The sequence below is a fragment of the Bubalus bubalis genome, chromosome 1, assembly GCF_019923935.1.
Source record: "Bubalus bubalis isolate 160015118507 breed Murrah chromosome 1, NDDB_SH_1, whole genome shotgun sequence".
Taxonomy (NCBI): Eukaryota; Metazoa; Chordata; class Mammalia; order Artiodactyla; family Bovidae; genus Bubalus; species Bubalus bubalis.
The window spans coordinates 110,990,984-111,010,987 of NC_059157.1; the positions used below are offsets into that span (position 1 = coordinate 110,990,984).

General features: G+C 34.0%; 1 protein-coding gene across 6 annotated transcripts in view; it reads left to right on the top strand.

Annotated features, from left to right (window-relative positions):
* The window catches only part of STXBP5L (syntaxin binding protein 5L), a 447,507-nt gene that overhangs the window by 154,469 nt on the left and 273,034 nt on the right, over positions 1 to 20,004 (top strand). For all 6 annotated transcript variants that reach the window (XM_044942363.2, XM_044942382.2, XM_044942371.2 and 3 more), the window contains exon 3: positions 10,922 to 11,019. In XM_044942363.2, coding sequence (XP_044798298.2) covers positions 10,922 to 11,019 — 98 coding nt within the window. The remainder of the gene's footprint in view (positions 1 to 10,921; positions 11,020 to 20,004) is intronic.

A 20,004-nucleotide genomic window follows, 5' to 3' on the forward strand; every position in this document is an offset into this window, starting at 1 on the left:
TTTCCATTTTTGTTATTCATCAGTGAGACTAGATCTTTAAGTTCACAGAAGTTTATTTGATAGTTATATAGACATAAAAAATAGATTCCATAAAAGATGTTTATATTTCTTTTAAGCATGATTCAGAATTAAGTTGAAATGTTAAATAATATGAGGACAGAGACTAGTGTAGCCAGAAAGATAAAGGTTTCAAATAAATAGGAGATTTAAAGTGGAAATACTCAGATAGTAAGAAAGATGGAATGGAAGTGATAACAGGAAAGATACTGAATGAATATAGATTCTATGTTGAGTGAATATAGAGAATGCCAAATTTGGTTCTTGAAAGAGTTCTGGAAGTGTATGTTGATGGAACTGTGTTCATTTGAGGCTGATGATACTAATTGTGATGCTGAGTTGAATTGAAAGGGAGGAAAGAATGCTGTAGACAAGGTATGTTGAAGCAATGATGTTAAAGACATAAGCGTGTTAATAGGTCTCAGGGTAGAGATAAAATATAAATAAGCCAGATGGTAAAATTACCTAAGAGGTGCTATGAATAGAAGGAAAAAACCACAAACAGTGGAAGTGCTTTGGAGAGAACAATCTGGCTATATTAAAGACTGTTCTATCTGTCAGTTGTGTCTGTATTGAATAGTAAGGATGATAGAATTTGATACCTTTGGGTTTACCCATGGTTACTTAATGCCATCAGTATGTTCGTATTCATCTTGCTTATGTCAATACATATTTGTATGTGTATACATCTATATAGACTTTCCTGTAGTGAGAATTAGGCCTGTTCATATATTATTTGGTGTGTTTTTTTTAAAGTATGTTTTTGCATACCTCCATGAAATTATGAGAGAACATGATAACATGAGAGATGAGATATCAGAGAAGGTAAATTCATTTAATTTGAACTTGATTCACTCATGTTTTGAAAGAACATCTTTCTATTAAGTTTAAATACTAGAAACATATGTTTACATAGTATGCTCAATTTATAAATCACATTTACATGTATTGTCTCAATTATGAGTCTTAGATTTTTGGTAAAATTAACAGTATAAAATACAGAGTCAAAGTTACTCAGTATGTGTTAAACTATTGTACTAAAAATTAGTAGTTTTTGAATGCCTATAAAACTCTCAGGGTTGAAACAACAGAATCTTTAACCTCGAGTGGTTTGTAATATGGTAGGAAGAAACACAATTGGGTAGTAAAAAATAACCTACTTTTACTTTAGATTTAATGGTACATTAGTATTTGTAACATATTCCTAATTAAATAACTGTATATATTAAATACATTACCCAAGTGTTAGTTCTTGTTTGCTTTGAACACTTCAGCATGAGGTAATTGCATATGGTTACAAAAATTCACGAAAGTGCCCAGAGGGTAAAGGGTGAGAATGACAACTATTGAACTTTTAAAGTAACATCTCAAATGTGCTTTCATTGCTGTGGAAAGTTATGACAACAACTCCAGATACAGAGATAATTATATATTGATATAAAATTATTCTAAAGATTTTATTTCAATAGTTACAAAATATTTGGTTTCAATTATTCATCTTAAAACTGTAAGAGAATAATTTTTGAAGGAACTACTGCTTATGTGGATAAATCATATTGCTTATATGTACAAATCATATTGATAAACTTCAAAAAGCCTAACTATTTAATCATAGCACTAATCTTCATGAGAGGCTTCCCTGGTAAAGATTCTCAATTGGTAAAGAATCCGTGCAGGAGACCCAGGTTCGATCCCTGGGTGGGAAAGATCCCCTGGAGAAGGAAATGGCAACCCATTCCAGTATTCTTGCCTGGAAAATCCCATGGACAGAGGAGCCTGGCAGGCTACAGTCCATGGGGTCGCAAAGAGTTGGACATGACAGAGACTAAACCACCAAGCTTCATGAAGGGGAAACATTAAAGGCATTGTTCCTGCTCACAAAGGAGTTTAGAACTTACTTGGGAAGACCAAAGAGCAAAAATCATTCTTCAGTAATTTTGAATAAGTGCTAAACTGTGGTGTTGGCTTAGAATTTAAGCAAATATTTTTTGTAGAAGTGAAACCTTGACTTGGAACTTGAGAGATAAGTAGGTAAATATTTTATTTCTGAAAAATACTAATTTTTAAGGCCACATTTATTGCTATATATAAATAAAATTTCTAGATTTTCCTATGTATAAGTATGTTTTCCTACAAAAACAATGTTTTTGTAGATACTTTGAAAAGAGATACTTTTAACACTTTAAATCACAGGGCAATAATGAAAAAGTTTTTGAAGTATATAAACAAATAATTTCTTCTTGAATACTAAATCCTGGTGGGATTTTGTTGTTGTAGCTACAGAAGAAACTAATTATATCAGTTCTGCATTTCTCATAGTATTCTAGCAGTTATGGTGTAACCTCTATAGTATTAAATAAATATTGGTAGATATGAATATAATTCTATTATTAGTCACTAATTTCCAGTCTAGTGAAAAAGTTTTGTGTCCCTAACCAATTTATGTATTAGAAAATATTAAATGATACTGAATAAAACATTATATTGGTAATTGGTTATTTTTTTAGTGGAGGGAGAAGTTACTGATTTTTGTCTGTATCTAAACAACTTACCAGATTCTTTTTCTTCTTAGACAGTTTTAGTTTGTTTTTTTACTTTTCTATATTTATATGTTTATTTCATTTCTTGTTTTACTAAATTAGCTTGAATCTATAAAACAAATCGGAATAATAATAGAAAAAATGAACATGTGTTTCTTCTTCCTGACTTTAATGGGAATGGCTATATCTTTCTACTGTTCAGTGTCATATTTGTTGTGATTTTTGTTATTGTTAATATTTATTATCTATAATTAGTTTTCCTCTAATCCTATTTACATAAGATGTTTACTTGGATGATGAATTTTATCAGATGTCTTTCCAGAACCTATTGATATAACAGTGAAGTTTTATCTTTTGATAAAACTTGATTTAATGAACATCAATACATATCCTGATATTGAGCTTTGTTAATTTGAGTTTAGGCAGCCAAACTCCATCTAAATCCAACAAAGATATACTTAACTTTTTTTTTCTCTTCCATGCTTATGAAAGAAAAAATACTAATGATCTCCTTCTGGGTTTATAAAGCAAACTCACAAGTATTTATATTTTTCTGAAAATGCTGTTTCAATTTAAATATTACTATCATGGGCACACATTATTAAATGAAACAACCAATCAGAATTATAGATGTTTAGAAACTAAAGATTGCATTCACAGGAAGTAGTATAAATCTGTAAGGTACTGACTTCTTTTTAGAAATGGTAGTTGCGAATACATTTATATCATGAAGAATATTATTTGCTTTTCTGTGTCTGTATCTTGTCAAGTCTTATTTTGTAAGCAGAAGTTCCCTCAGTGTCAAGGCTGAGGCCTGGAGAACTTAAAGTTTAAGTTCAGGGAAAGAAAAGATTGAAATATGTTAGTAACAAATGAAATATGAGGTATATGTACATACTTAAATTTCTGTAATACACGTTATTTAGTCATGGTTTATCATCATTTAGTAAACATTCCTGGACTGGATTTACTAGTATCTTATTAGTATTTGTGCCTGTATTCTTAAGTACTTACATTATAAACAATCTAAACATGTATACTGTATAGATTGCTTAAAACAATCTAAAATCATGTATACTGTAGAATGTAATGTGTTTCCTGTGAAATCACTATGACAGATTTTTTCATCACTTGTGACCTTTGTAGTAGTCCATCTCTCTTTCTGCTCCTGGAGATAGGCAGCAACTGATTTGCTTTTAAGTCATTAGGGATTGTTTGAGCATTATTTAAATAATTCCTCCCTTTCTTTCTTTGGCTCTCTGTCTCTCCTTTCTCTCTCTGAATCCATATACCCAATGTATTTAACACATTGGAAGTTAATTTGGGCAGCTGGGGCAAAGTTTAGGATTGAATTAATGACAGGCACATAAAAACTTAGAAAATGCAAATTAAAAAATGTAACATCAGGGGATAAAACATTTGTGAGGCAAAATAAGAGAGCAGTATTAATAGAGTGTTAACACTGGCTGCTATGATTTGTTGAGAAGATGGAGATGTGGCAAGGGTGCTTGTATGTGGAATGAAGAGGTGGGAGAGAAGAAAGAACTTTTTTGAGAAGTCAGTTAATAGCAATATAAAAATGTCATTTTCAGACACATTAGGTAAATGCCAAAATAAATAGCAAAAAGATTAAAAAGTGGTTGCCTCTAGAAAGCAGGAAATGGGCAAAGGAAGGGGATACATTGTTTCTAATTTTCATGATATGTCCTATAGAATTATCTGACATTTTAAAATTATGTGCATGATTGAGTTTGATAAAAATAAAGCTAAAATGAAAAAAGAAGAAAGCATATACAGATTTAAGATTTTAATGTTAAAAATCACATTTCTATTCTATGCACTTCCAAATATCTTATAAAATGGGGGTATATTTGGGATTTAACTTTATTTTTCTTGGTTATATACCCAGGAGGGAAATCCCTGAGTTATAGGGTAACTCGGTTTCACATTTTGAGGAAAAATGAGTTATTTGTCTTTTATTACTGAGTTGTAAGAGTTCTTTATTTTTTTCTTGATATAAATGCCTTATTAGATATGATTTACAAATATTTTCTCTGTTTATGTGGGTTTTTTTTTTTTTTTTAACTTTCTTGATAGTTTCCTCTGTAGCACAAAAGTTTTTAATTCTCACAAGGGTCAACTTATGTTTTTAATTTTATTGCTTTTGGTGTCATATTTAAGAAACCATTGCCTAATCCTAAGTCACTAAGATTTAAAAACATGTGCTTTCTTCTAAAATTTGTATAGTTTTGCCTCTTACATTTAGGTCTATGATCCATTTTGAGTATTTGTATATATGAGTCCAGCTTGATTATTTCGCATGTAGATATCCAGTTGTTGCAGTGTCATTTGTTGAAAGTCTGTTCATTTCTCATTGAATTGTCTTAGCACCCTTGTCAGTAATCAATTAACTGAAAATGTGAACATTTATTTCTGGGATCTAAATATTTTTCCACTGATCTAAGTGTTTATCCTTATGCCAGTAACTCATTGTCTTGATTATTGTAGATTCACGTAAGTTTTAAAAATGGAAAATATGAGTGTTCCAACTTTGTTCATCTTTTTCAAGATCACTTTGATATTCTGGGTCTCTTGAGTACTCATATGAATCTTAGGGTCAACTTGTCAAATTTTTGCAAAGAAGAAACAAACCAGATTTTTTTAGGGGTTGCATTGAATCTGAAGATCAGTCTGGGGAGTATTGTCACCTGAACAATCTTAAGTATTTTAATACATGTATATGAGAAGCTTTTCCTTTATTTAGGTCTTCTTTAATTTTTTTCAACAATGTTTTATAGTTTTTAGCATGTAAGCTTTATGCTTCTTTTGTTCATTACTAAGTATTTTATTCCTTTGGTTGCTATTATAAATGAAATTGTTCTCTTAAGTTTGTTTTGGGATAGGGTATCACTAGTATATATAGAAATATAATTTGTACATTAATTTTACAATCTTGCCTAATTTCTTTTTAGTTCTAATAATTTTTTTCAGTTATTTCTTAGGTTTATATGCACAAGGTCATGTCGTTAGCACATAGTTTTAGTTATTTCTTAAAAAGTCTGGATGTTTTTTTTTCCCCCTCACCTAATTGTCCTGGAAAGGATGTAGAAGTGGCAAGAGCGGACACACTTGTTTCATTCCTGACCTTAGGGAGAAACCATTCATTCTTTCATTGATTAGTATGATGTTAGCTGAGGGTTTATTGTACATGCCATTTATCAGATTGAAAAAGTTCTCTACAGTTCATTTGTTGAATGTTTTTTAATGTGAGTGGGTGTTGGATTTTTTGAAATAATTTTTCTCCATCTATTGAGGTGACCATGTGATTTTTATACTGTGTTCTGTTGAGATAGTTCAGTTACTCAGTTGTGTCTGACTCTGCGACCTCATGGACTGCAGCATCCCTGTCCTTCACCATTTTCCTGAGTTTTCTCAAACTCATGTCCATTGAGTCAGTGGTGCCATCCAACCATCTCATGCTCTGTCAGTCTCTTCTCTTCCTGCCTTCAATCTTTCCCTGCATTCAGGTGTTTTCCAGTGAGTTGGCTCTTCACATCAGGTGGCCAAAATATTGGAGCTTCAGCATCAGTCCTTCCAATGAACACCCAGGACTGGTCTCCATTAGGATGGACTGGTTGGATCTCCTTGCAGTCCAAGGGACTCTCAAGAGTCTTCTCCAGCACCACAGTTTGAAAGCATAAATTCTTTGGCATTCAGCCTTCTTTATGGTCCAACTCTCACATCCATACATGACTACTGGAAAAACCATAGCTTTGAATATACAGACCTTAGTTGGCAAAGTGATGTTTCTGTTTTTTCAATATGCTCTCTAGGTTTGTCATGGCTTTTCTTCCAAGAAGCAAGTATATTTTAATTTTGTGGCTACAGTCACTGTCCACAGTGATATTGGACCCCAAGAAAATAAAGTCTGTCACTGTTTCTACCTTTTCCCCATCTATTTGCCATGAAATAGAAAATGATCATTTTCTGAACGTTGAGTTTTAAGCCAGCTTTTTCACTCTGCTCTTTCAGCTTTATCAAGAGGCTCTTTAATTCCTCTTCCCTTTCTGCCATTAGGGTGTGTCATCTGCATATCTGAAGTTATTGATATTTCTCCCATCAATCTAATTGATGTGCATCATCTAGCTGGGCGTTTTGCATGATGTACTCTGCATAGAAGTTAAATAAGCAGGGTGACAGTATACAGCCTTGACATACTCCTTTCCCAATTTGGAACCAGTCTGTTCTTCCATGTCTAGTTCTAACTGTTGCTTCTATACATACATACAGGTTTCTTAGGAGGCAGGATAAGGTGGTCTGGTGTTCCCATCTCTTGAAGAATTTTCCACAGTTTGTTGTGATCCACACAGTCAAATGCTTTAGTGTAGTCAGTGAAGCAGAAGTAGGTGCTTTTCTGAAATTTTCTTGCTTTTTCAGTGATCCAACAGATGTTGGCAATTTGATATCTGATTCCTTGGCCTTTTCTAAATCCACCTTGTACGTCTAGAAGTTCTCAGTTCACATACTTTTGAAGTCTAGTTTGAAGGATTTTGAGCATTACCTTGATAGCATGTAAATTGAGTGCAACTGTGTGGTAGTTTGAACATTCTTTGGCATTGCTCTTCTTTGGGATTGGAATGAAAACTGACCTGTTCCAGTCCTGTGGCCACTGCTGAGTTTTCCAAATTTGCTGGCATATTGAGTGCAGCACTTTAACCAACATCCTTTTTGGGGATTTGAAAGAGCTCAGCTGGAATTCCATCACTTTCACTAGCTTTGTTCGTAGTAATGCTTCATAAGGCCCACTTGACTTCACACTCCAGGATGTCTAGCTCTAGGTGAGTGATCACACCATTGTTGTTATCTGGATCATTAAGACCTTTTTTGTACAGTTCTTCTGTGTATTCTTGCCACCTCTTCTTAATATCTTCTGCTTCTGGTAGGTTCATATCATTTCTGTCCTTAATTGTATCCATCTTTACATGGAATATTCACTTGGTATCTCTAATTTTCTTGAACAGATCTCTAGTCTTTCCCATGCTAATGTTTTCCTCTACCTCTTTCCATTATTCACTTAAGAAGGCTTTCTGATCTCTCTTGCTATTCTTTGGAACTCGGTATTCAGATGTGTATATATATCCTTTTCTCCTTTGCCTTTCATTTCTCTTGTTTTCTCAGCTGTTTGTAAGACTTCTTCAGACAGCCATTTCGCCTTGTTGAATTTCTTTTTCTTGAATTTGGTTTTGGTGACCGCATCCTGTACAATGGTATGAACCTCTGTCCGTAGTTTTTAAGGCACTCTGTCTATTAGATCTAATCTCTTGAATCTGTTTGTTACTTCCAATGTATAATCATAAGGGATTTGATTTAAGTTGTACCTGAATGATCTAGTGGTTTTCCCTACTTTCTTCAATTTAAGTATGAATTTGGCAATAAGGAGCTCATGATCTGAGCCACAGTCAGCTCCTGGTCTTGTTTTTGCTTACTGTATAGAGCTTCTCCATCTTTGCCTGAAAAAATATAATCAGTGTGATTTTGGCATTGACCATCTGGTGAAATCCATGTGTAGTATTGTCTCTTGTGCTGTTGAAAGAAGGTGTTTGCTATGACCAGTGTGTTCTCTTGGCAAAATTCTGTTAAGCTTTGCCCTGCTTCATTTTGTAATCTAAGGCCAAACTTGCCTGTTATTCCAGGTATCTCTTGACTTATGATTTTGCATCCAGTCCCCTATAATGAAAAGGACATATTTTTTTGGTGTTTGTTCTAGAAGGTCTTGTAGGTCTTCATAGAACCATTCTACTTCTTGTTTTCAGGCATTAGTGCTTGGGGGGCATAGGCTTGGATTACTGTGATGATGAATGGTTTGCCTTGAAAATGAACCCAGGTCATTTTGACATTTTTGAGATTGCACTCAAGTACTGAATTTTGGACTCTTGTTGACTATGGGGGCTACTCCATTTCTTCTAAGGGATTCTTGCCCACAGTAGTAGATATAATGGTCATCTGAATTGAATTCACCCATACCCATTCATTTTAGTTCAGTAATTCCTGAAATGTTGATGTTCACTCTTGTGATCTGTTTGACCACTTCCAGTTTACCTTGATTCATGGATCTAACATTCCAGATTCCTATACAGTATTGTTTTTTACAGCATTGGAGTTGACTTTCACCACCAGACACATCCACAACTGGATGGTGTTTTTGTTTTGGTTCAGCCTCTTCATTCCTTCTGGAGCTATTTCTCTGCTGTTTTTCAGTAGCACATTGGACACCTACTGACCTGGGGGCTTCATCTTTCAGTGTCAGATCTTTTTGCCTTTTCGTACTGTTCATGGGATTCTTACGGCAAGAATGCTGAAGTATTTTTCCATTTCCTTCTCTAGTGGACCACGTTTTGTCAGAACTCTCCACCATGACCCATCTATCTTGGATGACCCTGCATGGCATGGCTCATAGCTTCATTGAGTTACGCAAGACTGATCCTTGTCATGATTTTTCTTAGTTTTCTGTGATTGTGGTTTTCATTCTGTCTGCCCTCCAATGGATGAGGATAAGAAGCTTGTGTAAGCTTTCTGATGGAAGAGACTGGCTATCAGGAAAAGTGGGTCTAGCTCTGGTGGGCAGGGCCATGCTCAGTAAATCTTCCACTTTTCTGCTGATGAGTGGCTTGCTAATATTTTGGGGAGGGATTTTTATATCCATATTAATTAATAATTAGTGGTCTTTAGTTTTCTTTTGTTGTGATGACTTAGTTTCCAGGATCAGGGTAATATTGGCCATAAAATGAGTTGGGAAGTATCCCCACCTCTTGTTTTGTTTTGTTTTTTGAGAGAAACTATATATTCTGATTATTGTTATCCACATTGATCTGCATGAGAATTTAGAGTATCTTCCTCTTGACAATTTTGTTTACAAGTCAAAACAAGGACAATTGAGAATGAAGAGGGAAACACCTCAGTTAAGGATCATGAATAGAAAGTGGGTTTTATTGCTAAGTATATTTTTTGCCAATTTAGTTGAGAATTCTTTGGAGATTATAGAACAATAGTTCGTTGGTTAAAGACATTGTGGTATATTCATACTATAATGAGCTCTACAATCTTTAAATAGGTTGAAGAACATCTAAACATATTGTTTTGTGGAAATATTTCCATAATATGCTATTAAGTAAGAAAAATACAGATTTGGTTATATATTAATATGCTTTTGCATATATGTTCTTATATGCATTAAAGGAAAATGAGGAATTATGCAATGAACTCTACTTTGTTTTATCTGGGGAATGAATTTTAGATAAACTACATGCTATGTTTAATCTTTTCATCTTTGAATATTTACAAAAGCAATAGATTATAAAAATATTTCCATTAAAAGTAGTTTTTGGAGCACTAAATATTTGACTGAACAAGATATAGAATCTCTTTTTTCCTGACCTATGTGGGTCCTCTATTTTTTTAAAGGTTCTAACATATTTCATTTTGAAATTAATTAATCTAATATTGCATATTCCTTTTTTACATGTTAGTCTTATCTCTTTTGTCATATTATGAGCTCTTTATATTTTTCTTTTCTTTCTTTCCCATTGTGATATTATGAAACCTTTCAAACATACAGTGGAGTTGAAAGACTTATACTGGAATACTAATATTATTTATATGTTATGCCATTTTATGAGTTTTGACTAAATTATACACATGTAAAATTCAAACCTTATCAGAATATAGAATATTACCTTCACTTCCTTTATGCCCTTTCTAGTCAGTTCTCATCAAGTCAACCACTTGTCAAACCAAGTGGTCAAGGTCAAAACCAGTTCTGATTTTTTTCACCATAGGTTAGTTTTGCTTGTTTATATTATATTTGTAATCATACTATACATACTCTTTTGTGTATTGCTTCCTTTACTTAGCATAATGTTCTTAGTTTTTATTATTTAATTGTTGAGTTATTCTATTGTATGCATATACCACAGTTTTGATGTTTGATTCTCTTGTTTGTCATTTGAGTTTTTTCTAGGTTGTTAAAAGCTGTTAGGGGTGTACTTATACAAATTAATATGTGGACATATGCTCGTTATTTTCTTGGTTACGTACATAGGAGTGAACTTTCTAGGTCATAGGACAGGTATATGTTTAGTTTTTAAAGAACTGCAACATGTTTTTCCAAAGTGTTTGTGATTTAACACTCCTGCCAACAACAATTGGTGGTCTTTTTTATAAAACTAAATAATTATTTTAGTCATTCTGCTGGTTGGATAGTGGTATCTTGTTGTGACTTTAATTTTTATTTCCCTGATGACTATTTTCAATATTTTCTCTTTCAGACAGTTCGGCATGGTTTTCCTTATCAGCCCACCACATTAGCCTTTGATCCAGTTCAGAAAATCTTGGCTATTGGGACGAGAACTGGTGCTATACGAATGTATCCTTAATTTTTGGTTCATTATTTACTATATTAATACCAATTAAATTTCCTTAAATATTCAGGTAAGTGAAATATTTATGACCAAATAAATTTTATTGTTTCTTTAGACATGAGTAACCCACGTCATCAAATTAATTGGTATATTTTTAATGTTTGTGAGATAAGTATTCATGTCCCTTTTAAAATCCTTGATATTGGTGATTTGTGTTTTGTGTTTTTTTCCTGGTTAGTCTAGCTAGAAGCTTATTAACTGTACTAATTTTCATAAGAAGCAATTTTTGGTTTCATTGTTTTTCTGTATTATTTTCCTATATTTTATTTCATTGATTCCTGATTTGGTCTTTTTTATTTCCTTTCTATTGATTAATCTTGGGTTTCATTTTATCTTCTTTTTCTGGTGTTCTAAGGTGAAAACTGAGGTCATGGATTTGAGAAATTTCTTCTTTTCTAATATATGCCTATAGAGTTATTAATATCCTCCCAGATTTTGTTTTAGTGTCATCCCAGTTTTTTAAATAAACTTTTAAGATAATTATAGACTTGTGCAGTTTTTAAGAAGTAGTATAGAAAAATCCCATGTACTTTTTATCCAATTTTCCCCAATAGAAATATCTTAAACTATTAGTATACTACTGCTGTTGCTGCTAAGTCACTTCAGTTGTATCTGACTCTGTGCGACCCCAGACGGCAGCCCTCCAGGCTCCTCTGTCCCTGGGATTCTCCAGGCAAGAACACTGCAGTGGGTTGCCATTTCCTTCTCCAGTGCATGAAAGTGAAAAGGGAAAGTGAAGTCACTCAGTCATGTCCGACTCTTAGCGACCCCATGGACTGCAGCCTACCAGGCTCCTCCGTCCATGGGATTTTCCAGGCAAGAGTATACTACTACAACCAGGAAGTTGATATACTCAAGGTAAAGAGCATTTCTATCACTGCAGAGATTTCTCATGTTGCCCTTTTAGAGCCACATCCTTACCCTCTGGTTACCTCAGCCTCATCCTTGACTCCTGACAATCACTTGTTTGTTCTTTGTTTCAATAATTTTGTCACTTTAAAAATGTTATATAAATGGAATCATACTGTATGTAACCTTTTGAAGTTTGCTTTTTTCACTCAGCATAATTCTCTGAAGACTCATTGAAGTTGTTGTATGTATTAATAGTTGAATTTTTTTATTGTTGAGTAATGTTCCATGGTAGGGATGTACCACAGCTTGTTTAACCTTTCACTTGCTTAAGGATATCTGGATTTTCAGTTTCTGATTATGATCAAAGCAGCTATGAACATTTGTGTACATATTTATGTGTGAACATAAATTTTCATTTCTCTTGTATAAATGTCCAGGAGAGCAGCTGCAGGGGTTGTGCAATAGTTGCTTGTTTAGTTTTATGAGAAAATCCCAAACTGTTGTCCAGGGTGGTCATAACATTTTTATTCCCACCAGTAGTGTATGAGTGATTCTATATCTCTATATCATTACCAGCATTTAGTGTTACTGTAGCCATTCTGATCATTTTCTGGTGATGTCTCATCATGGTATTCTTGGATATTTTAGATACTAATCTTTTGTCAGATATATGATTTGCAATTATTTTCTTCAGTCTTTTTGTTTGTTATTTTATTTTTAAACATTAAAAAAAATTTAAGTAGTTAATTTGTAATGTATTAGTTTCTGACATACAGTAAAATGATTCATATATATATATATCTTTTCTATTCTTATCCATTATAGTTTATTACAAGATATTGTATATAGTTTCCTATGCTGTATGGTAGGACCCTGTTGTTTATCTGTTTTATATATACTAGTTTGTATCTGCTAATCATAAACTCCTTTATTGTTCCCCCTCCTATCCCCTTCAGTAACCATGTTTCTTTTCTATGACTGTCAGCCTGTTTCTGTTTTGTAAGTAAGTTCATTTGTATCATATTTTAGATTCCACATATAAATGGTGTAATATGATATTTATCTTCTTCCAGTCTTCAACTTATCTTTTCACCCACCTAATTGGACTTTTAGAGTCCAGTTTATCAGTTTTTCCTGTATAGATTGTGCTTCTTTGATATCACCTTTTAGAACTCTTTGTCTCACTTTGTATCTTATTTTCTTTTTTTTCTAAATTACAGTTATACATTTTATATTTAAATACAGGTTCCTTTTTGAGTGAACTTTCTATTCGTATTGTCTTGTTTGCTTTTCATAGTAGGGTAGTACTGGATTCATAAAATGAACTGAAAAATGTTCTCTCTGCATCTGTTTTCCGGAATATTTTGTATAAAATTGGTGTTAATTCTTTAAATGTTTGTAAATATTTTCTAATGAGAGTACCTGGACCTGGAGACTATGAGATTTTATATTACAGATTCACTTTTTAAAATTTGTAATAGGACTACTTTAGTGTTCTATTTTATTTGGATAGTTTGTAGTCTGTCTTACTAGTGATTTGTAAATTTTTATTGATTTTTTTTTTTTAGGAACTAGCTTTTGTTTAATTGCTTTTGTTTTATTCTTTCCATTTTATCCTGAATTATCTTTAGTATTTCTTTGAGCTTATTTTGCTCTTTTTCTCTAGTTTTTTGAAGTGGGAGCATGTTGTTGATTTGAGAATTTTCATTCTCTTTTCTAAGGTATACATTTAGTGTTATTAATTCTCCTTCCAGCACAAGTTTTGATATGTGTGTTTGAATTTTCATTCAGTCATATGTAGTTTTAAAAATTGTCTTTGAGACTTCTTTGAGTCATCATTTACTTAGAAGTATTTTAGTTAAATGGCAAGTATTTAGAAATCAAAAACAAGAAAATTTCCAGCTTTGACTCCATTATGGTCAGAAAACACACACTTTATGATTTTAATTCTTTTAAATTTGTTGAGATTTGTTCTGTGGCCTAGGATATGATCTTTCTTGGTAGATAGTCTATAGACTATGGAAGAACATGTGCATTCTTTTCTTTCTGAGTGGAATGTTTCATATTTGTCAACTAGATACTGGTTGATTGTGTTGTTGAGTTCTATATTCTTGCTAATTTTTGTCTGGTAATTCTTGTCAAATCCCTAGAGTAGAGTGAATTAGGAACTCCAACTCTAATTATGGATGTATTTATCTCTTTCTAGCTTAATTAGTTTTAGCTTTCTGTATTTTTAGGGTCTGTGGTTTGGTATGCACACATTTAGAATTGTTATACCTTCCATGGATTGACCCCTTTATCATTGTGTAATGTTTTTACTTATCTCCCGTAATTTTCATTGCTCTGAAATTGACCTTATGTGATTTTAGCATAGCTACTCATACTTTTTAAAAACAAATTAATGTTTACATGTTATAGCTATTTCTATCCTTTTACTGTAAACTTATGTCATTGTACTTGAAGTGAGTTTATTGTATATAGAATATTGTTTGATTATTTTCTTTCTTTTTTATTGAGATACAATGGACATAAAATGTTATCTTAGGTTCATATATACAACATAATTATTCAGTATCTCTATATATTGTGAAATGATCCACAATAAGTCTAGTTAATGTGTCACCACACATAGTTACAAAAACTTTTTTTCTTCTGATGAGAATTTTAGAGATCTACCCTCTTAGCAGCTTTCAAATACACAGTAGAGTAATATTAACTATAATCACCATGCTGTGCATTACATCCTCAGATCTTATTTTATAATGAAAGTTTGACCTTTGGAGCGCCTTCATCGATTCTGCCCACCCCACACCTCCAACCTTTGGCAACCACCAATCTGTTTCCTGTTTCTATGTGTTCAGTATTTTTGTTTGTTTGTTTTAGATTTCTGTTTTTTAGTGCGAGTGTGTAGTATTTGTCTTTCTCTGACTTGTTTCAGTCAGCATAATGCCTTCGATGTCCATCCATGTTGTCACAAATGGCTAGATTTCATTCTTTTAATATGGCTGAGTAACATTCTGTTCTATGTCTATGTATATCATATTTTCTTTATCCATTAATCCATCAGTGGACAATTAGGTTGTTTTCATGTCTAGGCTATTGTAAAATAATTCTGGAATAAATATGAAGGTACAGATATCTTTTGGAGTTAGATTTTCATTTCCTTCTGATAAATACCCAGAAGTAGAATTGTTGGATTGGGTGGTAGTTCTATTTTATTTTATTATCTTTTAAAAATATTTAAAATTTTGTATTGCAGTATAGTTGATTAACAATGATGTGTTAGTTTCAAGTGTACAGCAAAGTGATTCAGTTCTACACATATACGTATCTGTTCTTTATCAAATTCTTTTCCTATTTAGGTTATTGAAGCATACTGAGCCGAATTCTCTGTGCTGTACAGTAGGTCCTTGTTGGCTAGCTGTTTTAAATATAGTAGTGTGTACATGCCAATCCCAAACCTCATTATGTTTTTCATAGTGCTTGCACAATTTACAATCTCACTAACAGTGCACAAGGGTTCCCTTTTCTCTATATCCTTGCCAACAGCTGTTATTCCTTGTCTTTCAAATAATAGCCATTTTAAGAAAGAGATCATATCCCATTGCTGTTGAGCATTTCCTGATAATTAGTGATGTTGAATGCCTTTTCAATACCTCTTAGCTGTCTGTATGTCTGTCTTTTTCACAAAAGTATCCATTCAGATCCTTTGCCAGTTTTTAATTGAACTGTTTGTTTTGCTGTTGAGTCATATGAGTTCTTTATATATTTTGAATATTAATCCCTTATCAGACATGATTTGCAAATATTTTCTTCCATAGGATAGGTTGCTTTTTTATTTTGTTAACAGTTTCCTTTGCTGTGCAGGAGCTTTTTAGTTTGATGTAGCCACACTTTATTTTATATTGTGTTGTTATGTTTTCCTTTTTGTGTCAAGTCTGAAGAATCATTGCCAAGAATGGTTTCCAGGAGTGTATTGCTTATATTTTCTTTTAGGAGTTTTATGGTTTCATGACTTTTGCCCAAGTTCTTAATCCATTTTGAGTTAATTTTTGTATACAGTGTAAGATAGTGGTTCAGCTTAATTCTTTTACATATGGCTGTCCAGGAAACTCCAGTGATGCAGTTTTTCCTGCATCATTTATTGAAGAGATGTCCTTCCTCTGTTGAATATTATTGGCTTCCTTGTAAAATATTTGTTGACCAAATATGCACTGGTTTATTTTTGGGATCTTGATTCTGTTACATTGGTTTATGTGTCAGCTTTTATGCCAGTATCATATTATTTTGATTACTTATAGCTTTGTAATATAGTTTAAAATGAAGGAGTATGATAAGTCTAGCTTTGTTCTTCTTTCTCAAAATTGTTTTTGCTATTCTAGGTCTTTTGTAGTTGTGTACAAATTTTAGGATTATTTGTTCTGTTTCTGTGAAAAGTGCATGGGTGTTTTTCTAGGAATTCCACTGAATCTTTAGATTGCTTTGGATGGTATGGACATTTTTAACAGTGTTAATCCTTCCATGCATGAGCATAGTATATCTACATAAATAATACTACTAGCATTATTTATGTTTTCAGTTTCTTTCATTAGTGTCTTATAGTTTCCAGTATACATGTCTTTCACTTCCTTAGGTAAATTTATTCCTAGGTCTTTTATTCTTTTTGTTGTTGTTCTGTCACCCAACAGTCGTATCCAACTCTTTGCAACCACAGGGACTGCAGCTTGCTAGGCTTCCCGGTCCTTCACCATCTCCTAGAGCTTGCTAAAACTCATGTCCATTGAGGCGGTGATGCCATCCAACCATCTCATAGTCTGTCGTCCCCTTTTCCTGCCTTCAATATTTCCCAGGATCAGGGTCTTTTCTAATGAGTCAGCTCTTTGCATCAGGTACCAAAGTATTGGTGCTTTAGCATCAGTCTTTCCAATGAATAGTAAGGATGATTTCCTGTAGGATTGACTGGTTAATCTCCTTGCAGTTCAAGGGACTCTTAAGAGTCTTCTCCAACATCTCAGTTCAAATGCATCAATTCTTTGGTGCTCAGCCTTCTGTATGCTCCAACTCTCACATCTATACATGGCTACTGGAAAAACCATAGCTTTGACTAGATGGACCTTTGTTGGAAAAGTAATGTCTCTGATTTTTAATATGCTGTCTAGGTTGGTCATAGCATTTCCTCCAAAGAGCAAGCATCTTTTAATTTCATGGCTGCACTCACCATCTGCAGTGATTTTGGAGCCCAAGAAAATAAAGTCTCTCACTGTTTCTATTGTTTCCCCATCTATTTGCCTTGAGGCAATGGAACTAGATGCCATGATCTTGGTTTTTTGAATGTTGAGTTTTAAGCCAGCTTTTTAACTCTGCTCTTTTACTTTCATCAAGATGATCTTTAGTTCCTCTTTGCTTTCTGCCATAAGGGTGGTGCTATCTGCATATCTGAGGTTATTGATATTTCCCCCAGCAATCTTGATTCCAGCTTGTGCATCATCTAGTGGGGCATTTTGCATGATGTACTCTGCATATAAGTTAAATAAGCAGGGTGACAATATACAGCCTTGACGTACTCCTTTCCCAATTCGGAACCAGTCCATTGTTCCATGTCTGGTTCTAACTGTTGCGTCTTGGCCTGCATACAGGTTTCTCAGGAGTCTGATCAGGTGGTCTGGTATTCCTGTCTCTTTAAGAATTTTCCACAGTTTGTTGTGATCCACACAGTCAAATGCTTTAGCATAGTCAGTGAAGCAGAAGTAGATGTTTTTCTGGAACTCACTTGCTTTTTCTGTGATCCGATAGATGTTGGCAATTTGATCTCTGGTTCCTCTGCCTTTTCTAAATCCACCTTGAACACTGGAGGTTCTCGGTTCATGTACTGTTGAGACCTCGGTTGGAGAATTTTGAGCATTACTTTTCTAGCATGTGAAATGAATGCAATTGTGCAGTAGTTTGAAAATTCTTTGCAACTGTCTTTCTTTGGGGATTGGAATGCAAACTGACCTTTTCAGTCATGTGGCAATGCTAAGTTTTCCTAATATGCTGGCATATTGAGTGCAGCACTTTCACAGTAGTAACTTTTAGGATTTTAAGTAGCTCTGCTGGAATTCCATCACCTCCATTAGCTTTGATCATAGTGATGTTTGCTAAGGCCCACTCCACTTCGCACTCTGGGAGTCTGGCTCTAGGTGAGTGATTACACCGTTGTGGTTATCCAGATTATTAAGATCTTTCTTGTACAGTTCTTCTGTATATTCTTGCCACGTCTTCTTAATATCTTCTGCTTCTGTTAGGTCCATATCATTTCTGTCCTTTATTGTGCCCATCTTTGCATGAAATGTTCCTTGGTATCTCTAATTTTCCTGAAGAGATCTCTAATCTTTCCCATTTTATTATTTTCCTCTACTCCTTTGCATTGTCCACTTAGGAAGGCTTTCTTATCTCTCCTTGCTATTCTTTGGAACTCTGCATTCAAATGGGTATATCTTTCCTTTTCTCCTTTGCCTTTAGCTTTTCTTCTTTTCTCAGCTGTTTGTAAGGCCTCCTCAGGCAACCATTTTGCATTTCTTTTCTTCAGGATGGTTTTGTTCACCTCCTCCTGTACAATGTTTCGAACCTTCATCCATAATTCTGCAGGCACTCTGTCCATCAGATCTGATCCCTTGAATCTGTTTGTCACTTTCTCTGTATCATCATAGGAATTTGATTTAAGTCATATCTGAATGGCCTAGTGATTTTTCTTACTTTCTTCAATTTAAGTTTTTGCTGTTTTTGCTTGTTTTGCTTTGTTTTGCTGTTTTGCTTCTTTTTGCTGACTCTATAGAGCTTCTTCATCTTCAGCTGCAAAGAATATAATCAGTCTGACTTTGGTATTGACCATCTGGTGATGTCCTTGTGTAGAGTTGTCTTGTGTTGTTGGAAGAGGGTGTTTGCTATGACCAGTGTGTTTTCTTCACAAAGTTATTTTAGCCTCTGCCCTACTTCAGTTTGTACTCCAAGACCAAACTTGCCTATTATTCCAGGTATCTCTTGACTTTTGCATTCCAGAGCCCTGTGATGAAAAGAACATGTATTTTGGTGTTAGTTCTAAAGATCTTGTAGGTCTTTAGAGAACTGTTCCACTTCAGCTTCTTTGGCATTAGTAGTTGGGGCATAGACTTAGATTACTGTGATACTAAATAGTTTGCCTTGGAAACAAACAGAGATGATTCTGTTGTTTTTGAGATTGCACCCAAGTACTGCATTTTGGACTCTTGTAGACTATGAGGGCTACCCCAGTGCTTCTAAGTGACTCTTGGACACAGTAGTAGGTATAATTGTCATCTGAATTAAATTTGCCCATTCCAGTCCATTTTAGTTCACCGATTCCTAAAATGTCGATGTTCACTCTTGTCATCTCCTGTTTGATCACTTCCAATTTGCCTTGATTCATGGACCTACCATTCCAGGTTCCTATGCAGTATTGCTTTTTACAGCATCAGACTTTACTTCCACCACCAGACACATCCACAACTGGATGTTGTTTTTGTTTTGGCTCAGCCTATTCGTTCCTTCTGAAATTTTTTCTCTGCTCTTCTGCAGTAGCATATTGGGTACCTACTGACCTGGGGAGTTCATCTTTTAGTGTCAGATCTTTTTGCCTTTTCATACTGTTCATTGGGTTCTCAAGGCAAGAATACTGAGGTGTTTTTCTATTCCCTTCTCTAGTGGACCACATTTTGTCAGAACTCTCAACCATGATCCATATGTCTTGGGTGGCCCTACATAGCATAGCTCATAGTTTCATTGAGTTAGACGAGGTTGTGATCCATGTGATCAGTTTGGTTAGTTTTGTGTGATACAATTGCAAATGGTATTGTGTTCTTAATTTCTCTTTCTGGTAGTGTATAGAAATGTAACAGATTTCTGTGTATTAATTTTGTATCCTACAACATTAGTGAATTTATATATCCTAGTAGTTTTCTGGTGAGGACTGTAGAAGTTTCTATGTACAGTATAATGTCATCTGCAATGAGTGACCATTTAACTTCTTCCTTTGCTGTTTGAGTCCCAGATGGGTATGTACAGTTTCTTGGTGAGCCCTGTCA